This window comes from Monodelphis domestica, chromosome 1 (assembly GCF_027887165.1).
Source record: "Monodelphis domestica isolate mMonDom1 chromosome 1, mMonDom1.pri, whole genome shotgun sequence".
Classification (NCBI taxonomy): domain Eukaryota; kingdom Metazoa; phylum Chordata; class Mammalia; order Didelphimorphia; family Didelphidae; genus Monodelphis; species Monodelphis domestica.
Window position 1 is genome coordinate 583,274,358 of NC_077227.1, and position 22,149 is coordinate 583,296,506.

The 22,149-nt window shown below is 38.5% G+C and overlaps 2 protein-coding genes across 2 annotated transcripts in view; one reads left to right on the forward strand and one right to left on the reverse strand.

Moving 5' to 3' along the window:
* The window catches only part of TM2D2 (TM2 domain containing 2), an 11,907-nt gene extending 4,817 nt beyond the window's left edge, over window positions 1–7,090 (reverse strand). Inside the window, exons 1-2 of the mRNA XM_001372930.4 lie at window positions 6,858–7,090; window positions 4,426–4,513 (exon numbers count right to left, since the gene is read on the reverse strand). Of these exons, the coding sequence (XP_001372967.1) occupies window positions 4,426–4,513; window positions 6,858–7,090 (321 nt within the window). The remainder of the gene's footprint in view (window positions 1–4,425; window positions 4,514–6,857) is intronic.
* Window positions 7,091–7,372: 282 nt separating this feature from the next.
* The window catches only part of ADAM9 (ADAM metallopeptidase domain 9), a 113,741-nt gene continuing 98,964 nt past the window's right edge, over window positions 7,373–22,149 (forward strand). The window contains exons 1-2 of the mRNA XM_007476371.3: window positions 7,373–7,646; window positions 21,878–21,975. Coding sequence (XP_007476433.2) covers window positions 7,538–7,646; window positions 21,878–21,975 — 207 coding nt within the window. The 5' untranslated portion in view covers window positions 7,373–7,537. The remainder of the gene's footprint in view (window positions 7,647–21,877; window positions 21,976–22,149) is intronic.

The following is a 22,149-nucleotide window of genomic DNA, read 5'->3' on the forward strand; positions in this document are numbered from 1 at the left end:
ATGGACAACAGAAAAGTCATTGATATTAATTACAATAACTTTATACAAAATTTTAACTACTGTAAATTAACTGCCACAACAAGGAGGCCAAAAGAGTTTTAGTCAGAAAATATCTATTTATCTGCCAAAGAGAGAAATGGCTATCAAAGGTAAAACATGGTTAGAATGAAAACTTATTTATAAAATCTAATAAAGAGGGGTGATGGATGGTTATGAAAAGTATTGTTTCTGAATGAGAGAAGCAGTGGAGGGTGAAATCAGTCTAAAGGAATCTTAGCAAAATCTCCAACTAAGTCAAGTCATTCCAAGATCATTTCAAGATGAAAATGGAAAGAGATCTATAAATATAAGAAAATATATGAGAAGGTGAAATAAAAATAAATAAAAATATCTGTGGAAAATAATTATAACAAACTATTTCTTCTATGGAGACCAAGGGATTCACCACAATTAGACCCTAACATTACAGTACAGTATGCTCTTAAAGAAGAGGTAAAAATTTTATCAAAGAGAACAAACATGGGAAAAACATGGTGAATTGCATCAACTATAAAAAGAGGTAATCCATGTTGGAGACAACACAACTGTGAGGGTCCAAATACAAGGCATCAGAAGAAGTTATCAAAGTCATGGGGAAAACCAAAACCAAAAAACAAATCCAGATTTTATTAATTTCAATAAAGGTAACAAGAGAGTGACATCAATAACTACTTTTATATATCTCTGCTATTGTATTGATATAAAAATCTTTATGAGTTATCTATCCATTAATCAGGAGCATTTTTATGAAGCAACACAACTAACCAAACAATACAGAAAATATAATATCCAACTGTATTCATTATTGATTACAAAAAGGCATTTGCTTTTGTAAAACAAAATTATTTTATAAAACAAGGTGCCTCCCATCTACATATCAAATTCATTCAGGATTCAGTGGAAGATATAGCAATAGAAATAATTTTATTAAACAATCCTCTGGCAATAAAGACCAGGCAAGGCACAAAAAGCAGATGTATCTTTGTTGAAGTGTTCATCCTAGTAATAGGGAAGATTCAAGAAACAGAGTCAAAGAGGAATTCCCTGTGGCTGCTGAGGTCTTTCTTTTTTTTTAAATTTTATTTAATTAATTTAGAATATTTTTCATGGTTACAAGATTCAAGTTCTTTCCCAGTCCTTCCCCGAACCTCCTCCTATAATGCTGAGGTATTTCTGATACTCCTCTTTGTCATTTACAATGTGCTGACTACATCAAGCCCAAAGAACATTGCAGAGCCACCTACAGTCATTCAAAGTAGTCTGTCCATCTATCCATACAGGAAAGATAATTGGGATGAAGAATGTCTTTTACCCATATTTTCAACATGTAACTAGGTGGACAACTTAACATTATGCATATTTATGATGCTATATGAAAGGCATTGTGGTGAGATAGAGCACTATGCTTGGGAGTCAGGAAAATCTTGGTTCAAATCCAATCCTGAATTATTAGTTGGAGGTCCTGGGAAACTTATGATTTGGGCCAAGAGAAGAGGAAAGTCAGCAGGAATTTTTTTGGGAAACTGTAAGATTTCCCCTGAAAGCTAAGGTCGGCCGGCCGGCCGGCCGGCCTTCCTTCCTTCCTTCCTTCCTTCCTTCCTTCCTTCCTTCCTTCCTTCCTTCCTTCCTTCCTCCCCACCCCCCTCCTTCCTTCTTTCCTTTCTTCCTTTCTTTCTTTCTAAAAACCCTTACCTTCCGTCTTGGAGTCAATACTGTGTATTAGCTCCAAGGCAGAAGAGTGGTAAGGGCTAGGCAATGGGGGTCAAGTGACTTGCCCAGGGTCACACAACTGGGTAAGTGTCTGAGGCCAGATTTGAACCCAGAATCTCCCATCTCTAGGCCTGGCTCTCCATCCACTGAGCCACCCAGCTGCCCCCTAAGACTCTTCTTTTTAATACAAAAAGATTTTGTTATATAAGGACAGTGAGACATGAAATAAATACAAATGATCTTAAGAACCAGGCCCAGAGATGGGAGGTCCTGGGTTCAAATCGGACCTTAGACATTTCTTAGCTGTGTGACTGGGCAAGTCACTTAACCCCCACTGCCTAGATAATATTGATTCAAATATGGAAGGTAAGGGTTTTGTTAAAAAAATACAAATGTCTTCATATAATTAAAAATAAGTATCACAAGGGACAGTGAAATAAAGATCTATAGGAGAAAATACTGGAGGGAAATACACAGTTGGTAATCCTAACTGTGAATAGGAAAGGGCTAAATTCATCCACAAAACAGAAGCAGATAGTAGAATAGAAATTAGAATCCAATAATATGCTATTTAAAAAAGACACAACTGAAATAGAAAGATATGCATAGTTTGAAAATAAGAGGCTGGGGGCATGATCTATTATGCTTCAGCTAAAGTAAAAAAGGCAAGAATAGCAACCAAGATGTTAAACAAAGCAAAAGCAAAAACAGACTAATTAAAAGAGATAATCAGACAAACTACATTTTGCTAAAAGGTACCAAAGACAGTGAAGTAAATTAAAGAAAATTTAAAGCAAATTTCTCTAAGAAAAGTCTTATTTGTCAAATACGTAGGGAATTCAGTCAAATTTATAAAAATGAGAGTCATTCTCCAATTGATAAATGGTCAAAGTATATGAACAGTTTTTAGTAGAGGAAATCAAAGCTATCTATAATCATAAAAATCCTCTAAATAATCATTGGCTTAGAGACATGAAAATTAAAATTGCTCTGAGGCATCACCTCATACCTGTCAGAAATGACAAATGCTGGAGCACATATGGGAAAACAGGTACACTAATGAATTGCTGGGGGAATTGTAAACTGGTATAACCATTCTGGAAAAAAAATTTGGAACTATGCCCAAAGGCCTATGAAACTGCTTATCTTTCGATCCAGCAATACCTCTACATACCCAAAGAGATAAAAGAAAAAGGGAAAAGACTTATATATACAAAAGTATTTATATGAACCCTTTTTGTGGTGGCAAAAAATTGGAAAATGAGAGATGCCCATCAATTGGAGAATGAGTGAACAAGCTGAAGCATGTGGATTTTATGGAATACTATTATGCTATAAGAAATAAAGGGGATGGTTTCAGAAAAACCTGGGAATACTTATATGAATTGATACAAAGTGATATTAGCCAGAAACAGATCACTGTATACAGTAACAGTAATACTGGAATGATGATGAATTGTGAAAGACTTAGCTACTCTGATCAATACAATGATCCAAGACAATTCTGAAATACTCATAATGAAAAATGCTCGTTACCTCTAAGGAAAGAACTGATGAACTCTGAGTGAAAACTGAAATGTAATTTTCTCTCTCTCAAAAAAAAGTATCACGCAGAGGCCAATTGAGATGTGCACGGTGAGTATGAGTAGAGTGTAAATTACAAGTAATGAGGAATTATGAAGAAAAATAAAAGACAACATTAAGGAATTATGAGATAGGAAAAAAAAAGATAAGCTGGTCACATGTCAGGAAGAGGGATGATAGATAGACAGCTAGAGTGATATATTGCTACCTTCTCAATGACAGGAGAAAGGAGGGAAGCCTATTAGGTACCCCTCTCTTAGATGGAACTTATGGGAGGACCTGAATAATAATCACATGGGATGAACTGATAGGGTAAACTTTGAACGGTACTGCTGAAAGAAACTATCAAATAGAATAGATTTATTTGAATTTTGAGAAAAAAAATCAACTAATTACCAACTGCCCAAGAGTTAATCATAGCACAAGTTCCAAAACAATGCTTGAGGAGAAAAAAGTCTAATTGGTTAGATCATGCATCCTATATCTGACAGTCGCAAGTATTTTTCAAAGGTTAACTCATGTTGAATGGTTTTTCTTCTACTGCCTCGTTTGTTGTTTCACCTAAAGAGTAAAATAGCTCTTCTCTGCATGTTCATAGAAGATATATTCTGGATAATGGCTGATGGTGGGAGTAAAAACAAATCCAAAAGCTTCTGTTGATTTCAAGAAACCAAAGGCAGGGCATGTGGACAGTTTTTGGTACTTTTAAGGGAAGTTAAATGTCTTGCTTAATTTTATCTATTGCACTGGACTAGAAATGTGTTCTATAGTAATATTTACTATAATGAAATTCCATTACAACAAAGTAATTTGGATATTCCTTTGATGTCTATTGTAATGGGATTTAATGTTTTCTTTTAAAAATGTTTTCTTTTAAAATTTCTTTAAAAAGTTTTAATTTATAATTTTAATTTATAATAATGAATATAAAATTATAATAATTTATAAATAAAAGAAAAAATTCTTTAAAAAAAAGAAAAAATTTCTTTTAAAAATAAAACATGTGAATGGTATTTACCACAAAGTAAGTAACAGGCTTTTGTAGGATAATATTAAGGATAATCTATGAGGAATTGCTTATTAAAAACTCACCTTGACACACCCATAACCCAGTTCCTGGGAGGCGGTTGAATTTCCAACATGATCCACAGGGTCATCACACTTTATAAATTCATCAGGCCTATAAACCACCAATAAAATGAATGTTGTTAATGGATCTTTGTATATAGCTATTTATCTGCACATTCCTTCATCTCAAAACAGACAATGAAAATACTCTCATTTTCCTCCAATCACAAATGTCTGTCAGTTAGCCTGATCAAAGGGGAAGTAAATATGTTTCTTTTAAAATGTTCTAATTTGGAGATAGTGGACAGGGTGGCAGAGATAGTGCAAATTAGGAATTTCAGGAAAGCTATTTGGGATTTTACTTTTGGTCAAACTGACCTATGGAACCCTAAACTGAAAGGAACCTCAAAGTACATTACATCATAGATCTAGAGCTAGGATGAACTACTCATTTTCCAAAAGAGGAAACAGAAGTCTAAGGAGGTTTATGTGATTAGCCCAAGGTCATACAGGTAGAATTGTCAGAAGGCAGATTTGGACCCAAGTCTTCTCTACAACAATCTCTGCTAAAAGAACTCAGGAACCCTTTAGAAGCCACCAAGTCCACTTTCAGACAGTTCTAATTATAATTTGCAATACATTCAATTATTAAATTACAATGGTCAAATTGTAACTTATAATTTATAGTCCAAGTTCTGCTTGAGCTGAACAAATGTAATCCCTTTTTGACATGACAACCTTTTGAATGTTTATATCCCTAAGTTCCTTTTTACCAAACTACACATCCTCAGGTCCTTCAACCGGTCTTAATGTGACAAGGTTTTAATGCCTCCACCAATCCTGATTGTTTTCTTCTGTGTGTGTTCCAGTTAGTCAATTTTTCTAGGCGGCTAGGTAGAATAGTGGATAGGGCACATTGGGTTTAGGAGTCAGGAAGATCTAGGTTCAAATCTGTTTTTAGATACTTACTAGCTGTCTGACTTTTTAATTTCATTTATCCGTACTTGCCTCAGCTTCCTTAACTGTAAAAAATGGATAATAATAGCATAGAACTCCCAGGGTTATTGTAAGGCTTAAATGATAGTATTTGTAAAGTTCTCAGCAAATCTTAAAGTACTATAGAATAGTTAGTTATTATTATATGTGGTACCCAGAACTGGAAAGGATACTTAAGATGTGGACTCAAGGCATCCTGTTTCTTTCATTATAACTTTAGACAAAATCAACTTGTGGGTGCTGACACAGGGAGCTTGGAGTTTTCAAAGCCCTGGGGGATTTCAGGTACACAGTTACTCTGTAGCCACATATTCTCCATACTTAATTGATTTTTTTGACTTTGAGTAAACCCTACAACATTTTTCTCTATTAAATTGCTTCCTTTAGAGTCTTAACTAGTATTAACTTAGATTCTATTCCTGAAGCCCTCAAAGTTTTAGTATTAAAATTATTCCCAATTTTTTCTTACCCTATCAACATATTTCATTAGATATGATATTTCAAAGGGTGTGGGCTGCATGGCAACTCCTTTCTATTTTATTGGACATCTTCATGAGCTGCTGTGGCTCCAAAATTCATCTCATCTCAATCTTCTAGTGATAGGCTTTTCTGAAGTCAGCTAGATTGGCTCTCAGACAGAACCCTCAGTTCCTTCTTTTGCAGGTACTCAAAATCTTTCAAATTTGAACGGTTCAAGAACCCAGGGTGACCAGAATTCTATGCCACAAGAACGTATAGGGGTCAAAGGAAGGAATATCTAGGGTTTTCTTTTAAGGAGTTGTTAAAAAGATACAGAATCTGGGGTCCTACTTTATGATCCCTATGAGTAAGGACTTTGGTATATTTTTTTTAAGAAAACCCTTACCTTCCATTTTAGAATCAATACTACATATTGGTTCCAAGGTAGAAGACTGGGAAGGGCTAGGCAAGGGGGATTAAGTGACGCCCTGGGTCACATTGCTAGAAAGTTGTCTGAGGCCATATTTGAACCCAGCACTTCCTATTTCTAAGTCTGGCTCTCAATCCACTGAGTTACGTACCTTCCCCCTAAAGATCTTCATATAGCTGCACACAGTGATGGGCACCTAGTAGGAAGGTGACTCAGTAAATCCTTGAGGAATTAAATTATTCGATTTTCCACAAAGAAAGTCAGATGCCTTTTCCCTCACACCCCCCAACCTTCCCCAGGGCTAGTCCCAAAGTCAAGTTTCCACCTGCTCCAGTAGACCTGGAGAGTGCATCAACCTCCTTAATTCAAGGTGTACCAAATCTCCCTAATGCAAAGGAACCCCACTACCAATAGCCCCATCCTTCACCTGCCCTTGCTTGAGGCAGGAAAGCAGGTAGGGTTTTTCGAGTCACCCTCCTCCCCAGTGGCAGCGAGAGGACAAGACAGGGTTTTATGCATCCTTTTCCAGCCCGCGCTCGCTCCCCCGCCTCCCGGAGCCTGGGCCGCTTACAGAAAGGCGCACAGGATGACAGGGGAGCGGGGGTCGGTGTACACCAGCGTCTGCGACTCGAGGCCCTCGAGGTGGGTCATGCCCGCGGATCCGGGGGCCCTGGCTTCGGGTTCAGCCGTGGTGTTGTACGACAGGCTCCGTGACACACAGTGCAGCAGCAACAAGTTTCCCAGCAGCAACGCCGCTTGGCCGCAGAGCAGCACGTAGCTCACCGGGAAACCCCCGAACACCATCCTCCCTGGGCCTGATAGCCTTCACCCGGCCTGGATTGGAAATCCAGGTCCCGGCACAGCCGAATCTGGAACTCTCAGCGTAGGCCTCCTCGCCGCAGCTGGTAGGTGCCGCACGACCCCGCCCTTCGCCGCGAGCCGGCCAATGGACTATCTCGTTTGGAACCCTCTCCCCTTCGCGGCGCATTAGAGGCGGGGTCTCGTGCTGGGTTCTCCCTCATTGGCCCTGGCAGAGTCTCACGTGAAAAGGAAGAGCGGAGAAAGGAGGGAAAGGAAAATGTTTGGAGTATGGGGCGTGGCTCGCTATTCTCTTCTTGGTCCCTGTTGGGAAGTGGGACTTGAATCGCTGTGCGCATGCGCCTGTTGCTTTTCGGGCTCCGGGCCGAGTCTGGTATGATGGAGGAAGCGGAGGCGACAGAGCACTGAGCCGCAGTGGAGGACAGAGACTACATGGATTCGTTCTCCAGCGCCTCGGGACGCCGGCGGCGGAGACGGCGGCGAATACTAGGGCTTTTGCTGCTTGCCTGCCTGCGGTCAGCCTTCGGAGCGGCGCAGGCAGGTGCGTGGCCCCCTCTGTCCCTTTGTGGAGTGTAGCTTTTGCTCCCTCTTCTTCCGCAAGGGTGCAGGGGGCGCGAGGTAGGGAGCTGGAGCGTGAAGCTGGACTAAGGCTGCGCTTGCGACAGGCCTTGGGGTCGCTGGGCCAGATCCATCCTTCCCCAGGCTTTTCTCTCCACCCTCTAACTTTAACCCTACTTTTGCCCCTGGCTCCCCAACCCCCCACTTTATTCCAGGCTTCCACTTCTCTGTTCCCTGGGCTGCGCCCGTTACTTTCCCGGGAGCTTTATCTTCGGTTCCTCCGTCACTTTACCTCAGGATTCCAACCCACTTAACTGTGCTTCACTCTCTCTTTCCCCCGGGTTTCCACTCCTCTGTACCCCGGGGTTGTACCCACCCCAATACTTGGAGCTTTATCTTGGGTGTCCTCCACTTCACTTTACCCCAAGCTTCCACCTCTCTGTATCCTGGGCTTTATCCAGGTTTTCCACCCCTCTGTACCCTGGGCTGTTCCCACCCCTTTCCTGGAAGCTTTACCCAGGGGACTTACTGCCCCTTTACCCCAGTTTCCCACCCCACTGTGTCTGGTCTTCACCCTCTCTTTACCCCAGGCTTCTACCTCTATAGCTTTTCCCACTACTTTACCAGGCGATTTACCTGGGGGCGTTGTCCCCTCCTCGCGTTTATCCCAGACTTTCACCCCTTTACCCCGGGCTTTCTCCACTCCTTTTTACCAGAAGTTTTGCCCAATGCTAGCTCCCTCCTTTGCCCCAGACGAAACACTTTTTTTCTTGGTTTCCACTCCTCTGTATCCTGGGTTCCTCTCACTCCTTTATCTGGCGCTTTACTCTGGATTCCCCAGGCACACTTCACCCCAAGCCTCCATCTCTTTACCCAGGCTTTCTCACCTCTGTACCCTGGGCTCCTGGTTTTTACCAATGCCTTGCTCACCTTTCTTTGACCAGGCTCCCACCTTTTTTACCCCAAAGATTTAGCCCAGGGTTGGTCTCTCCTCTTTCCTTGCTAGTCTTGACTCAGGGCTCCCCTTCCCCCCCCCCCCCACTACTCCTCCCAACCATATGTCCTCTGGGCCTGATCTCCTTTCATCCGAACTCCCAAGGTCAAACCCCCAAATCAATGAGTTATGCTTAAGGTCTGGACTGGAATGTAAAACTATATCTAGAAATAAGGACCAGTTATAGGTTATATGGCAAATGGGTTATAGGCCTAGAGGTATCACTAGTGATTTGGGGGTAGGGTCTCCATACATATTTACTAGTTTAGGATATTAAAGACACTAGAAGGTTAGAAACTTGCAAACAGGGTAAAAAGACCAGGTATGATTTACTTGATTTTTTTATTGTTAGTGTTTCTCTTTGGAGTTTAAGTATTCAGTTTCTATAGTTTAGCAATCTTTCTTCACCAGTAAATTGATTTTTTTGTCTTTGTTTGAGATTAGCTAACCCTGAGAGTTAGTCATTAGTGCCTTGAATTATTCCTGGAAATGACTCTTACTCTTGTTATTTCATCAAGTTCCTCATATGCACTGGGATAGTGTGCCTTAAAAAAAAATTTTTTTTTTAAACTGCATATGATAGGATGTATTTGTTTAAATACAGTTAACTGCTCTCATGGGAGTTGTATTAGGTGGTAATGGGAGTCATCAGTGGAGATCTGCTGAGCTCTTGGGAACATAATTTATGCTTTTTTATCTCAATCAGATTACTCTTTTAAGAAAAAGACTGAATTTAGTACTGGCTAGAAATTTTGGAATATTTGAGTTCCCTTCCAATTACTCTTTCCAAGTACAAAGTCATCAATTCATTTCTTATTGCCATTTCAGAGGCAGCTGGTGGTGGGGTGTATAGAGTGCTGAACCTGGAATCAAGCAGATCTGAATCCAACTCTGGTTTCAGACATTTACTTGCTGTATGGCCCTGGGCAAATCACTTAACCTTTGTTTGCCTCCATTTTCTTTTCTGTAAAATGAGTTATAATACTAGCCTTGTTGTGATTAAATACTTAGCACTGTGCCTGGCATTACATAAATGCTTATTCCAATCCTTTCCTCTCCCATTTTACAGATGAGGAAATTAAGGCTTAGAGAAATTAAATGACCTCTTCTCAGGGTTGCATAGCTAGTTTTAGTCTGAAGTGAGATTTGAACATAGATCTTCCTGACCTTAGTGTTCTCCCTCTCTAAGCCAGACTACACCAAGGTCAGTTGGGCAAGGTTTCAAAGAACTCTAAATGCTACATATAGAAGTTTATATTTGATCCTAGAGATACTAGGGAGCCACTGGAGAGTAATGATAATAAGATTGAGAATCTGGGTGACTAGAAGGATGGTAGTGCCTTTAACAGAAGTAGGAAAGTTTGAAAAACACATGGATTTAATTTAATTTATGACAAATAAAAATTCTATGAGATTGAGTTCAGGTAAGAAAGGCTGCCAATAAACAATTAATGGTTCGTGATCTCTCTTGATGACCAGAGTAGATTTATCTAGAGTCTTGACTTGTTTAAATAGAATTCTGAAAGCTCATTATTCATCTCTCCCCTGGACAGTCCAAGCATCTCTGATTAGTACCTAATAAGGAGGTGGGCTAATATTTTCTAGCCCTTTGCTGATCCCCTAATGATGGTGGGGTGAGGGATAGGGAGTCATGTGCCTGATCACAGGATTCCATTGTCTTTGCTGATCTAGATAGAGAAATCAAATTTGCTCTGGTTAAGTTTGACTTTCATTGTTCATCCTAATGGAAGAAGTCTACTGGACCTGTTTGGATGAAACTACTTCTGTTCACAGTAAAGGATAGAACTTAAATTCTCAATCTAGTTTTCGAAGATGCTCTGGGGCAAGGAGTATAAGAACCTTCCTAGGTTTGTCAGGACAAAAGAATAAGGAAAAGACTTGAACATAAAATACAATGTTACAGAGCAATATTAGAAATAAAATAATACAATATTAAGAATAAATCTCAAATTTGTAATTTTCACTTTTTGTGGTAGGTCTTTCCTTATCAGATCCAGTTAATTGATAGATTTTTTTTAAACACTATATTTATTTCAAAATTCCATTGTAATCAAAAGTGTGGTTTGTTATAATACATTTTTTATCTATAACTTTGTCCACACCATTGTAATTATCTATGACCTCACTGTAACATGGTATTTTTAATATTATTTTCACTAACCTTATAATAATAGCATTTATTTAGCACTTTAAGATTTGTAAAACACTATATGTATTTGCTCCTTTGAACCTCACAACCACTCTATAAGGTAGGTGCAATTATTGTTTATATTTTGCAGATAAGGAAACTGAGGCTTTCTGTTTCCTTGGGAAATGACTTCCTATGGATTACACAGCTTAGTAAGTAGTAAATGTCAAAGGCAGGATTTAAATAAGATCTTCCTGATTCCAAGTCTGACACTATTGTGTCATCAAGCTCTCTTTACTAATGGGATTTGGGGAGTATTTGAAGAAATGTATGAAAATTAGATGTGTATTAAAAAAGACAACTTAAAAAAATAAGGATGAGTTTTTGTCCATGAATGTGAAATCCCATACCCCTTATGATTCTGATATTATGATTCTGTTAAATATTTTATATAGTCCACAGTTCTATAATATTCAAACTATTTTGTACAGATATTATGCCCTCCTAACCTCCCCCCCCTCCCCCCTTCTGGCTAAATTGCACATCCTTCTTATCTGCTCTGGTGTGACTGTGGGCCAGAGACTTAGACTTAATCCACAGGTTTTTGCCTCATAACTGTTCAGAACAGCCTATTTTTATGCTGATCTCTGCTGAATCAGCACGGCATTCAGTACATTCATACTAAAGGCGGAGGTTGTGTCATTGACAAGACTGACCATGGTAGGAACCAAGATACACGACCAAAACACACTGGACAATTTACTTGAGTCAGATGATACTATAATACTGGCAATACCTTTGTAAAACAGTGCTATATATATGAGGCCACTCACAAGTCTAGGGGTCTTCAGTTGCCAGCTGAAAGTCTGACTTTATTGTGAGACTGGCTCTCTCAATAAACCTATTTCTTTTTGGCTTAGAGATTTGGTTTTTGCTTTTTATGTCTTGGTTAATCAGTTTTTGTCATGTGACAAGTAGTATCTGTTGCTTATCAGTTATTTTTAATAACATACTACAGAAGGGTGCATTCATTGTGATGTTTGGCATGACTTCCATTTTAAAATGGTAATGACCCACAAACGGGTAAATGGCTGACAAAGGCGGGTTTATTTTTAGGTATTTTATTGTGAAAAGCCTTCCTTATTGAGTAATTCATTGCAAAATTCTTTAGAAATTAGTTTTACCTCAGATAGCGTATGGGTTTATATTTTCCATTCAGTTGCTTTTTCTTCCACATGACTTTTGTCTTTGCTTCTGCTAGTAGTTTTTCACAGAATCAGAAAAACATCTTGAAGATTATCTAGTCCAGTCTATCATAAAGAATCCTCTTTACAACATACCCAACAAATGGTCATTCATCCTTTGCTTGAAGACATCCAGGATAGGGGAACATATTACCTCCTGAGCCAATACAATAATCTTTGGTATTCTTTTTGTTAGGAAGTCTTTCCTATTATAAAGCCAGAGTTTGCCTCATTGCAACTTATACACCCTGTTGTCCTGAGTTCTATCCTCTGGGGCAAAAAATTTGAATCTTTTACATGATAAGTTTTAAAAAATTTGTTTATTCTTTTTATTTTTAACATAACTTAAATATTTTTTGAGTTCTAAATTGTCTCCCTCCAGCCCTTCTTTGATCCATTGAAAGGCAAGCAATTTATTATATATATGAAATCATGCAAAACATATTCCATTTTATTCTATATGCGTCTCTTCACATATTTGACAGCTGCTATCATTTCACCCTTTTTTTTTCTCTTTTGTGACCTAAAGATCCCCGGTTTCTTTGACCATTCTTCATATGCCATGATCTCACTGCCTTCTGCCATTTTATCTTGATGCTTCTTCTTTGGACACTCCAATTTTCTAAAGTGTAGGAAGGACTTTGAATTGAATACAGTGTTCTGGACCAATCTGGTCAGAGTAGAGTAATATGTTCCCCATTCTGGACACAATACCTTTCTTCATGCATCCTAATAGCATGCTGTTGTACTAGCTTTGGGGAATTTTCCTATCATGGTAAATTGAGCTTGTAGTCAACTAAAACTTCTAAATCTTTTTTAGAGAAACTACTCTCTGGGCACACTTCTCCCAATTTGTAAAGTTGATTGTTGGAATACAGGTGTAGAGTTTTCCAGTTATACCAACTGAATTTTACCTTTTTAGATTAATCAATCAGCAAGTATTTATTTGGCACTTGCTATACGTGCCAGGTACTAAGATAGGCACTGGGGACAAAAGGGACAAAACAGCCCTTAAGGGATTTTACAATCTAGTAAAAGGAGGTAGCATGTACAAGTATAAACAAAATGGATACAATCTAATCTCAGGAGGTAGATTCTAGCTGAGATTTGAAGTTATCTGGGAAATTTAATTGTTAAAGCTAAGAAGGGAGTGTCTTCTAAAATTTGAGGGTTGGGAAGTAGAGACAAAATATCAGATATGAACATCAGCTATCTGGCCAGTTTGCAATGCTCTCCCTCCTTAACATTACCTCTGACTTCCTTCAAGAGTCAGCTCAAATCTTTCCTTCTACAATAGGCCAGTCTTGCTCCCTAACCCCCAACTAGTAGTGCCTTCCCCTCTGAATTTACTTTATGTCTAGTTATTTACATGCTGTCTCCTTTAGAATATGAGGTCCTTGAGGACAAGGGAAGTTTTTGGCCCCTTTTGTGTTTCCAGTGGTTACCAGAATGCCTGGCAGAGAGAACTTGGTACTTTCTTATACTTGAACCCAAGTCTTTTTTTAATTATTTAGGAAAGTGTATCATTCTTAGAAGTGGAGTAACTTTTTATTTACTGGTTAAATAGATATTTAGTTAAGTCCAAGCATGAGGAGAAGTATTTCAGATTATATGTTCAAGAATTAAGACAAAAAGTCCAGTCATTTGAAATCTCTTTAAAAAAACATACAAACTTTTCTGGCAGTATATCCTCAGGAAGGAAATAGCTAAATCACCTTTTTCCTTTGTTATTCTGTGACTGAGGATGTTATTGCTTAGTGATTAGAAATTCATTTTTACTGAGGCAGTAAATTTATTTTGGCAAGTGAAAATGAACTTTAATCATGCTCTGTTACAAAGATTACATATTACTACCTCACCAGTAACATTTCTTTTAATATCATCAAGCTATGAGCCTCAGCCACATTTAATCATATTTATAGATAGCCAGATAAGACTATTGTCTTATATATAAAAAAGGCACACTAGTTCACTAGGGATGGTGGGAAAGAGCTTTAGAACAAATTAGTATAAGAATTAAAACCATTTTAAGAACTTGTTAGAATCATTATAGTATAGGAAGTAGGAAGAGTTGGTTCTAGAGTTGGAACACTTGGGTTGCAGTCTAGGATTGGATGCTAGTCCTTGCATGTGTGGCAATTCCCTATATGTCTCTGAGTCTGTTTCTTCATCTGTAAAACTGGAATAATAATACTCCATAGGGTTGTGAGGAGAGTGCTTAAAGTAGTATAGGAATATTAATGGCAGAAGGGCCTAGGAGGAGTTTGCCACAGTGTAAACACAATATCAGTCTGTCCTTTAATTTTTTTCCCCCATTGGTTTAGGATGGGAAGTGAAGAATGATGTAAAAATTAATTTTAGTTTCTAGTAATATAAATATTATATTTTATGAGGTTTATTAAGGATTATTAGAAATCAAGGAATAAAGAAATACAAAATAAGAAAAACACGAGCCTAGGGCTGATTAGTCCATTAAAAACCCCTATGCTTAGCTTACCCACTACATCACTTCAATGGAAGAGAGCATCTGAGGCAGAGAGCCAGTTAAATACTCATTGTGATCTCGCCCAGGTGGAGACTCAGATGAGATTATAGGGAATTCTGGGAAATACCAAGGACTTCTGGGGATTGAAGTCTAGGGTTCAAATACAAAATATGGGGTGTTCAGGGAGGGGTAGTATCTCTGGTATGGAGGGCTTGTTGTGCCCTTTTTGGGCAGCTGGGCAGCTCTCTAGCCTCTGACCCCCACCTGACACCCAGCTCTCACTTGTGGCTCTCAGTAGCTGCTAGCATGCGGCAGCAGCCACACCCCGGGCAACGGCTTCGACAGGCCGGCTAAACCTTATGAGGGTAGCCATCGGGTTGTTGTGGACCCCTGGTGAACCAGGGCTTTGCTCACCCAGCATGTGAAGATTGCTTTGACTGAACAGACGGCAGAAACCAATAAGAAGGTTCAACGGCTGAGATGGCGACGCAGCAAAGCACTGTGGAGTGCTCAGGGCATGTTGGAGCACAAAAGATAACACGGCCATCCAATGCAGCTGAGGAAGTCTCCAGGTGTAATGACTTTTCGTGCCACTGGACCCAGGCTTCCAATGCCGAGAGAGTGGGACTGTCTCTGTGCATCGGCTTTTCCACTTAAATCTTCATGCACAGGTGTTTTTGTGCACACTCATCTATACACCATAGATGAAAGCGCACAAAGACAATCATCATCCTCGGTTACCGAGAGACTACTACTGCTACTACATACTTTCCCTCAATACATTAATTTGGTTTAAATTGTTTTAAAGACTTTAATTTTATGTCCTTTAAATTTAATGTTTAAAATGATTATACCAAGATTTTGTAATATCCTTTAGTTTTAGGGTATGCTTTGCCTTATTTTGAATAAACATTAATTGAACATCCAGTATGTGCAGGCAGGAACTGTAACAGGCTGTGAAGACTATACAGATAGCTAATATGTATTCTTTCAGGGGATTTATAATCTTCGAAAGATGAAATGCTTATACAAATAACTGTAGCATGAAGTAATATGCAATAGATGTCATGTGAGTGGTCCAAATTAAATGCTTTGAATCTGAGAAAGAACAGATCACGGTAAATTTGAGAGGAAACCTTCAGGAGATATAGTAAACTTTTTATCTGTTCAGTGACCCTTTGTCCTCCTCAGATCCCAAGGCCTGTAGCAAGAGACCCAAGGCCTTGGTTTTCTTTTTCCAAAACTGAGGTATACCTAGGGAAAAGGTTCTACCTTGTTTTACTTTCTGCTCTTCACATCCCTGCTCTGTCTGATTCAGTTCACCCATTACCTAGTCCATTCCATTGAGCCCTTTTAAACTCTTTTGGTAGAACTTTATCTATCATGTCTGATCTGCTAACCCAGTGTCTCTCAAGGTTCTGGACTAGGCTATCTTCGTTTTATTGTATATTCCCTTGCCCTCAGTTTCCATAGATTAACTGTTTATCTGATCTGTGTATTTATCCTTAGTCTCTCTCTGGAACCAAAGGCCAGTATTATCAACATCCAATTGGACAATTTTTGTCCTGGATATTCCTTAGGCATCTCAAACTCAGCATGTAGAAAACAACTCATTATCTTCCCCCAAAGCATACCCATTTTTTAATAGGCTACCCATCATCCTTCTAGTCAACCTAGACTTGCGACCTTAGCATTATTCTTGACTTCTTTCTCTTTTACTCATCTCACATATCCAATTAGTTGCTAAGTCGTATTCTTATAGTTACATTTTTGAGTACACCTTGTTCTCTCCATTCATACAGTACTCTAGTTCATATTCTTATTACGTCTTGCCTGGACTACTACAGTAGGCTTCTTATTGGTCTCTCGCCCTATTGCAATCCATGTTTCACATGACTGGCAGTCATTTAATTTCTTTTTTTTTTCAATTAATAAGCATTTATTTTTTCCTCCTTTCTGCCTCCCCTATCTAAGTTGATATATAGTGAAATAAGGTAGCATTGGAAAGTTGAGATAGTCTAATAAAAGCTAACATTTACATAGTGCCCATTAGGTACCAGGTACTGAACTCCTTGAGAAAGGAGTGAAAGTAAATGAATGAAGTAAATCTCAGAGTAAGAAAAGTTGCTTTGAGTGATATGGTGATAGAGGAAGAATCTGTAAGTTGCAACAGATAAAGTAATTTGCACCTTGGTCAAGTGTGTTGGGAAACACAAGGGAAAGGGTACAATCATCATTGAAGAGATTCTGGCCAGTGCTGTTTCTTCTAGTAAGATCCAAATTTCTGTGAGTATAAGAAATTGGAAAGAATATGAAAAGAAGAGCTTAAGTTACTAGTGATCTTATAATTACCAACTTCTTTATCAATCTTCATCCTTGAATTCTGCAATTTTTTCCCCCAAATCCATATCTTGTTTTAGAAGCCCACGTGTCTGCTCCTTCTGTCTTTTTGCTTTGTCTCTTGCACACAATTCCCATTTTGGAGAGGCTTAAGAGATTCTGAGGAGTGGAAAAAATGTCTAGTTCTTCATCTTATTGGTTACTTAACCTGGAACCCACAATTATTTGTCAAACCATGTTATTTCTTTCTCTAATGTCTCTTTCCCTCCCTTTCTCTTTTCCTACTCAACCACCAGCCTACTTTAGTGCCTTGTCACTTCTGAGTCAGTGTGGTACAGTGAAAAGAGCATTGACTCTGGAGTCAAATTGTTCTCTACCTGTATAACTCTGGAATATGTTTAAACTCTCTGGACCTCAGTTTCCTCATCTTTAAAATGATTTATATCTCTCCTTTCTTTCCTCTCTTCCTCCTTTCTTTTCCTTTCTCCCTCCCTTTTTTCTTTTTTTCTTTCCTCCCTCCTTTTTGTCACAGGGCTCTGGAGACCTCTCCTTTTAATAGACTCTGCCTTGAGACCTTCCCTCTTTTTAAAAAGCTCAGGGGTTATTTCTGTGATGGGCTCCTCACAAACTTCAAGAATTACTTAGACCTTGCTGAGAATGACCCCAGGCTACTCTTTGCTATGCTAGGGCTGGATTTAGAACGATTGGTTCTGGAGGCTACTTCTGGTTCTTATTCTGAGAATGCACCCCCATAATGCTTCCAGTCTTCTTTCTCCCAAGCTGGGCTCGGGAATTCTACCCAGTGGGGTGTGGAAAGCTCTTCTATAGTTTAGCTTGAGTGGGGAGCACAGGATGGGGCACTCTAGCCCAGTTTCTCTTGCAGCAGTGGGTCATGGAGAAGGCTTGGACTTGTCTGGGCTTGGGTGCTGTAGGGTTCAGGTAGGAAGTGGAAGTAGGGATGAAACAAGCTTCTTGGGGCCCTCTACACACAACTATTTTGTGTTTCCTTTATACCTACTTGGGTCTATCTATTCCAGAAGCTTTTTAGGATATTCAGGTTCCTTTCTGACTTTGTGGGTGGTATGTGAATATAGTTGTGAAAGGGAAGGAAGGGAAGGGAACAAGCATTTATTAAATATCTGTTATGTGGCCAGCATTGTTCTAAACACTTGACAAATATTATTTGCTTCTCACAACCCTGGGAGGTTGGTACTAATATCCCTATTTCTACAATTGAGAAAATGAGGTAGATAGAAGTTAACTGTGATTTGTCCAAGGTAATAAGATTGAACCTATGATTTCTTTCTTTCCTTTTTTAAAAAAATTAAACCCTTGCCTTCTGTCTTAGAATCAATATAGTGTGTTGATTCCAAAGCAGAAGAGCAATGGGGGGTTAAGTGCCTTGCCCAGGATCACATAGAAAGTATCTGAGGCCATATTTGAAACCAGGACCTCCCATTTGTAGATCTGGATCTCAATCCACTGAGTCACCTAGCTGCCTCCTGGACCTATGATTTCAGTAGTGCAGGGAATCCTCAAATAAGGAAAATCCCTACAAATATCATTGGACACCTTATTGTTTTCTCAGAAACTTTTGACTTCGTATAACACATTAAAGAACTGAATGTTTTTTAGAGACAATTTTGAGCACATTTTCCTGTGCCAAGTGAGCTCAGTACAATACTTGGAATTTATGAGCACTAGCTGAAGCACTAACTTCTAACAGTTTTCATGCTAAATATAATTTAACTGACTTAAACTCAGTTACTGTTGGTGCCAATCCTCTTATTAAGGTTATGGTTTTGGAAATGGTCTTTTCACAAGTAGTGGACATGCAGGTTTCATTAGAAGGTGTTCAACAATACTTATTAAATATGTCTGACTATATGAATTTATTTAGGAGTAACAGTAAAAAGAATAGAGCAGAGGAAATGCTTTGAATAACTTTGACCCCAGAGAAACATAAAAACTGTAGCAGGTGAGTCCAACCCTGAAATATTCCAATATATTCTTTATCCCTGAACTATAAGGCTGGTCTTTTTACCCTACCTGGATCTGCCTAACTCTAGAGAGTATTGTGGCTACAGTCATTTGGCAGGAATTCAAACTACTTCCTAGAGGAAACCCAGGAGTTATGTGTGTGTGTTGGGAGAGGGGAGGTACTCTCTTAAAACACTCTGGAGAGCAGCCTTCATGTTTTGGTCTCCTTATATTATAGTCTATAATTTCTGTCGCTTTCTAGGCGAAATTGCTTCTCTGCTGTCTGCTTCCCATCTGATTCTCAGAGCTCTCCTGTTGTTTGAAATCACTTTTCTGCTATTCATGGGCTACTGAAACAAGTGACAACTTCTTTTAGCAAAAAAGCAACTTTTTTTTGCAGAATGCTCAGAAAATGTTAGTTTCTTTTAGGAACAAGTAGTTCCCAGGGGTCTGTCCTGAGTTTCAAATGAGTTTCTCCTTCTTAAGCTGTAGATAGTAAAGGCCATATAACCTTTCTCTAGCTAGCTCTTAAAATAATAATGGATTCTGTTTTGTCTAATCAGTTCTCAGAGAAATCAGATCTTTTCTTACCACAAAGCAGCTTCAAAGTTTGTCTTTTCCCCTCTTTTTTCCTCCTCAAGATAGAGGGAACATCAGAGGGCCACTCAGGGATTTCTGAAAGATTTCCTTTCTCACAGGCCATATACAAATACAGTTAGTGTAGTTTGCTCTTTACATTGCAGCAGATTCAGCTTACTCAAGTGAGCATAGTAGTACCCATCTTCCAAACATCATGGCTCCCAGTAAAAAAAAATCTGCAAATCCTTCCTGATAGCTTTGCTTATAGCTTTTAATTTGTATCTTCTGTAAACAACTTTTATTTTGGATTAGTCTGCATTCTGTCCTCAACTCCTTCCTATGCTCAGGTTTTATACTTTCCCTTTTTACTACTACTTTTCTGCTTGCTTCTTCCTCTGGTATCTTCTTTGACTTTTAATGCCTTCTGTCAGTATTTCCTCATAAGCAATAATTCATCTGTAGCTTATGATATGAAACTGAGTAGTGTTAACCTTTTCTCAGGTGTGATCCAGCAGCCCTTAAAAATTTCCACAATCTCCAAATATTTGCTGTATTTGCAATTTCTCAATTGTAACCTTTAAAACTGTGGAATCAGTCATATGAAAATGAGTTGATGCACTGGCAACCATAGATATTACTCTGCTGTTAGACAAGTTTTCTCTGCATTCATCAGAGTGATAGTTCTCTTTTGATCCTTAGAGCAGTGTGTATCTTTCTACATTTTATTTCAGAAGCAGTATCTTCTTAAATCTTTGATTTTCAGTTTTTAAAAATTACATGGAGATGTTATGAAAATAAAAGCAATGGACTTTGGTAATGGTTTTGGAGTGGTGGGTGTGAGAGAGGGAAGAGTTGAGGGTGACACCTAGGTTGTAAGCCTGAGTGACTGAGGATGGTAGTACCCTTGATAGTAGTAGAGAAGTTAGGAAGAGAAGATGGTTTGGAGTTGGGGCTAAAACACTGAATTTGGTCTTGAAACTGTAGATTTAAAATATCTATATTACATCTAATTTGAAATGTTGAGTAGGTAATCAGAAATGTAAGCCTAGAGGTTACCAGATATTAGGGTTAGATAAGTAGATCTAGGAATCATCAACATAGAGATTATAATTGAACTGGGAGCTGATGAAATAAAAATAGTATAGACAGAGAAGAGAAGAGGGCCTGGGAAGAGAGCCTTGTTGGATACCCACTTTGAGTAGACATGACCTGGATGAAGATCCAGCAAAGGAAATTTCAATGATCAGATGACTAGAAGAACCAGGAGAGGGCAGTGTTATAAAAACCTAGACAAGAGACAGTATTCAAGAGAAGAGTGTTAAAGACCATAAGTCTGACCATGTTACCCCTTTCTGATACCCCAATTCAGTAAATTCCAGTGACTCCCTAACACCTCCATGATCAAATATAGAATCATGTTTTATTTTATTTATACATAGTTGTTTGCAGCTCCTTGAGGGTAGGGACTATCTTTTGCTTGTCTTTTTATTCCCAGTGCTTTTCATGGTGCCTGGGACAGAGTGTAGGCACTTGATGAATGCTCATTTACTAACTATTACTAATTACTCCAAAGAGTATCAGCAGAGGCAGTCTATCTGAATCCTTTTCATCCATGACCATTTTTGCAAAAGTAGCAGCTTGAAGTAAAGAGAATAAATAGTACCTAAGTAAGAGTTGACAAAGTTTTTTGGGAAAATAATAAATGGTAAGGTCAGTTCTCTAATAAGTGCTGGACCAGGAAAGTTCTGCTTAATTAGAAGTGGTCAAATCTTTAGTGTGAGCATTTGTTGGTAAGGGTATGCCAATAAAAGCTTAATGCTTCATGAAGCCAAAGGAATAGGATAAAGAAAGCAAATAAATTGTGAACAGTGGAAACTATTACATTGCTATGTTCAGCTGAGTATTCATCATAAATTACATTGTACTGGACTTTCAGGGACAATTTGGAGCTGAATACACCAGGAGGGAGAGACATGTTTGAGGGAGAGTGTGATACGAACTGAAACTCAGGTTTATCTTGATTGCAGGATAGAAAGCAATGAAGGAGCCTTGGGAACTTAGTGGTTTTTCTAGAGAAAAGATGGCACATTCTTATTTTTGTTTCTTCTTATTGCCTATTACAACATTTATGTTACTTCAAGAAATGTTTACAGTGTGCTTTCTACTATAAAAGGCACTTGAGATACAAAGATGAAATGCCACATAGTCTCTGTCCTTAAGGAGATCTCAGTTCATTATAGAGGATATGATGTATGGTATGTAAAGGTGAAAGAAATATCCACATTAAATATAAAAAGATTAAGTAAGAAGAGATATTTTACTGTATGTATATCTTATAGTGTTTTTTAAAAAATCGTACTTTGAACTTTTGATATTTTTCATGAGTACCACATACTGTTTATCCCTCTCACTGATTAAAATATGATTTTTTTTTCTTTGATAGATTTTCAGCAGACCTCACTTCTGTCTTCCTATGAAATTATAACACCCTGGAGATTAGTTAGAGAAAGGAGAGAGGTCCCTAGGCCCTATTCAGCACAGGTAGGTTACTTTTTTTTTTAATTGCAGTTTACTTCAGTTTTTAAAAACTGTTAATATTTTGTGTCATTTTAGCAGTCATTTCTGAGACTAAAAATTAAACCCTCCCTGTTCCCTCTCCATATTTAAACTTCCCTTGGTGATAATTCATGTCTTTACGTTTAAAAAAAAAATTAT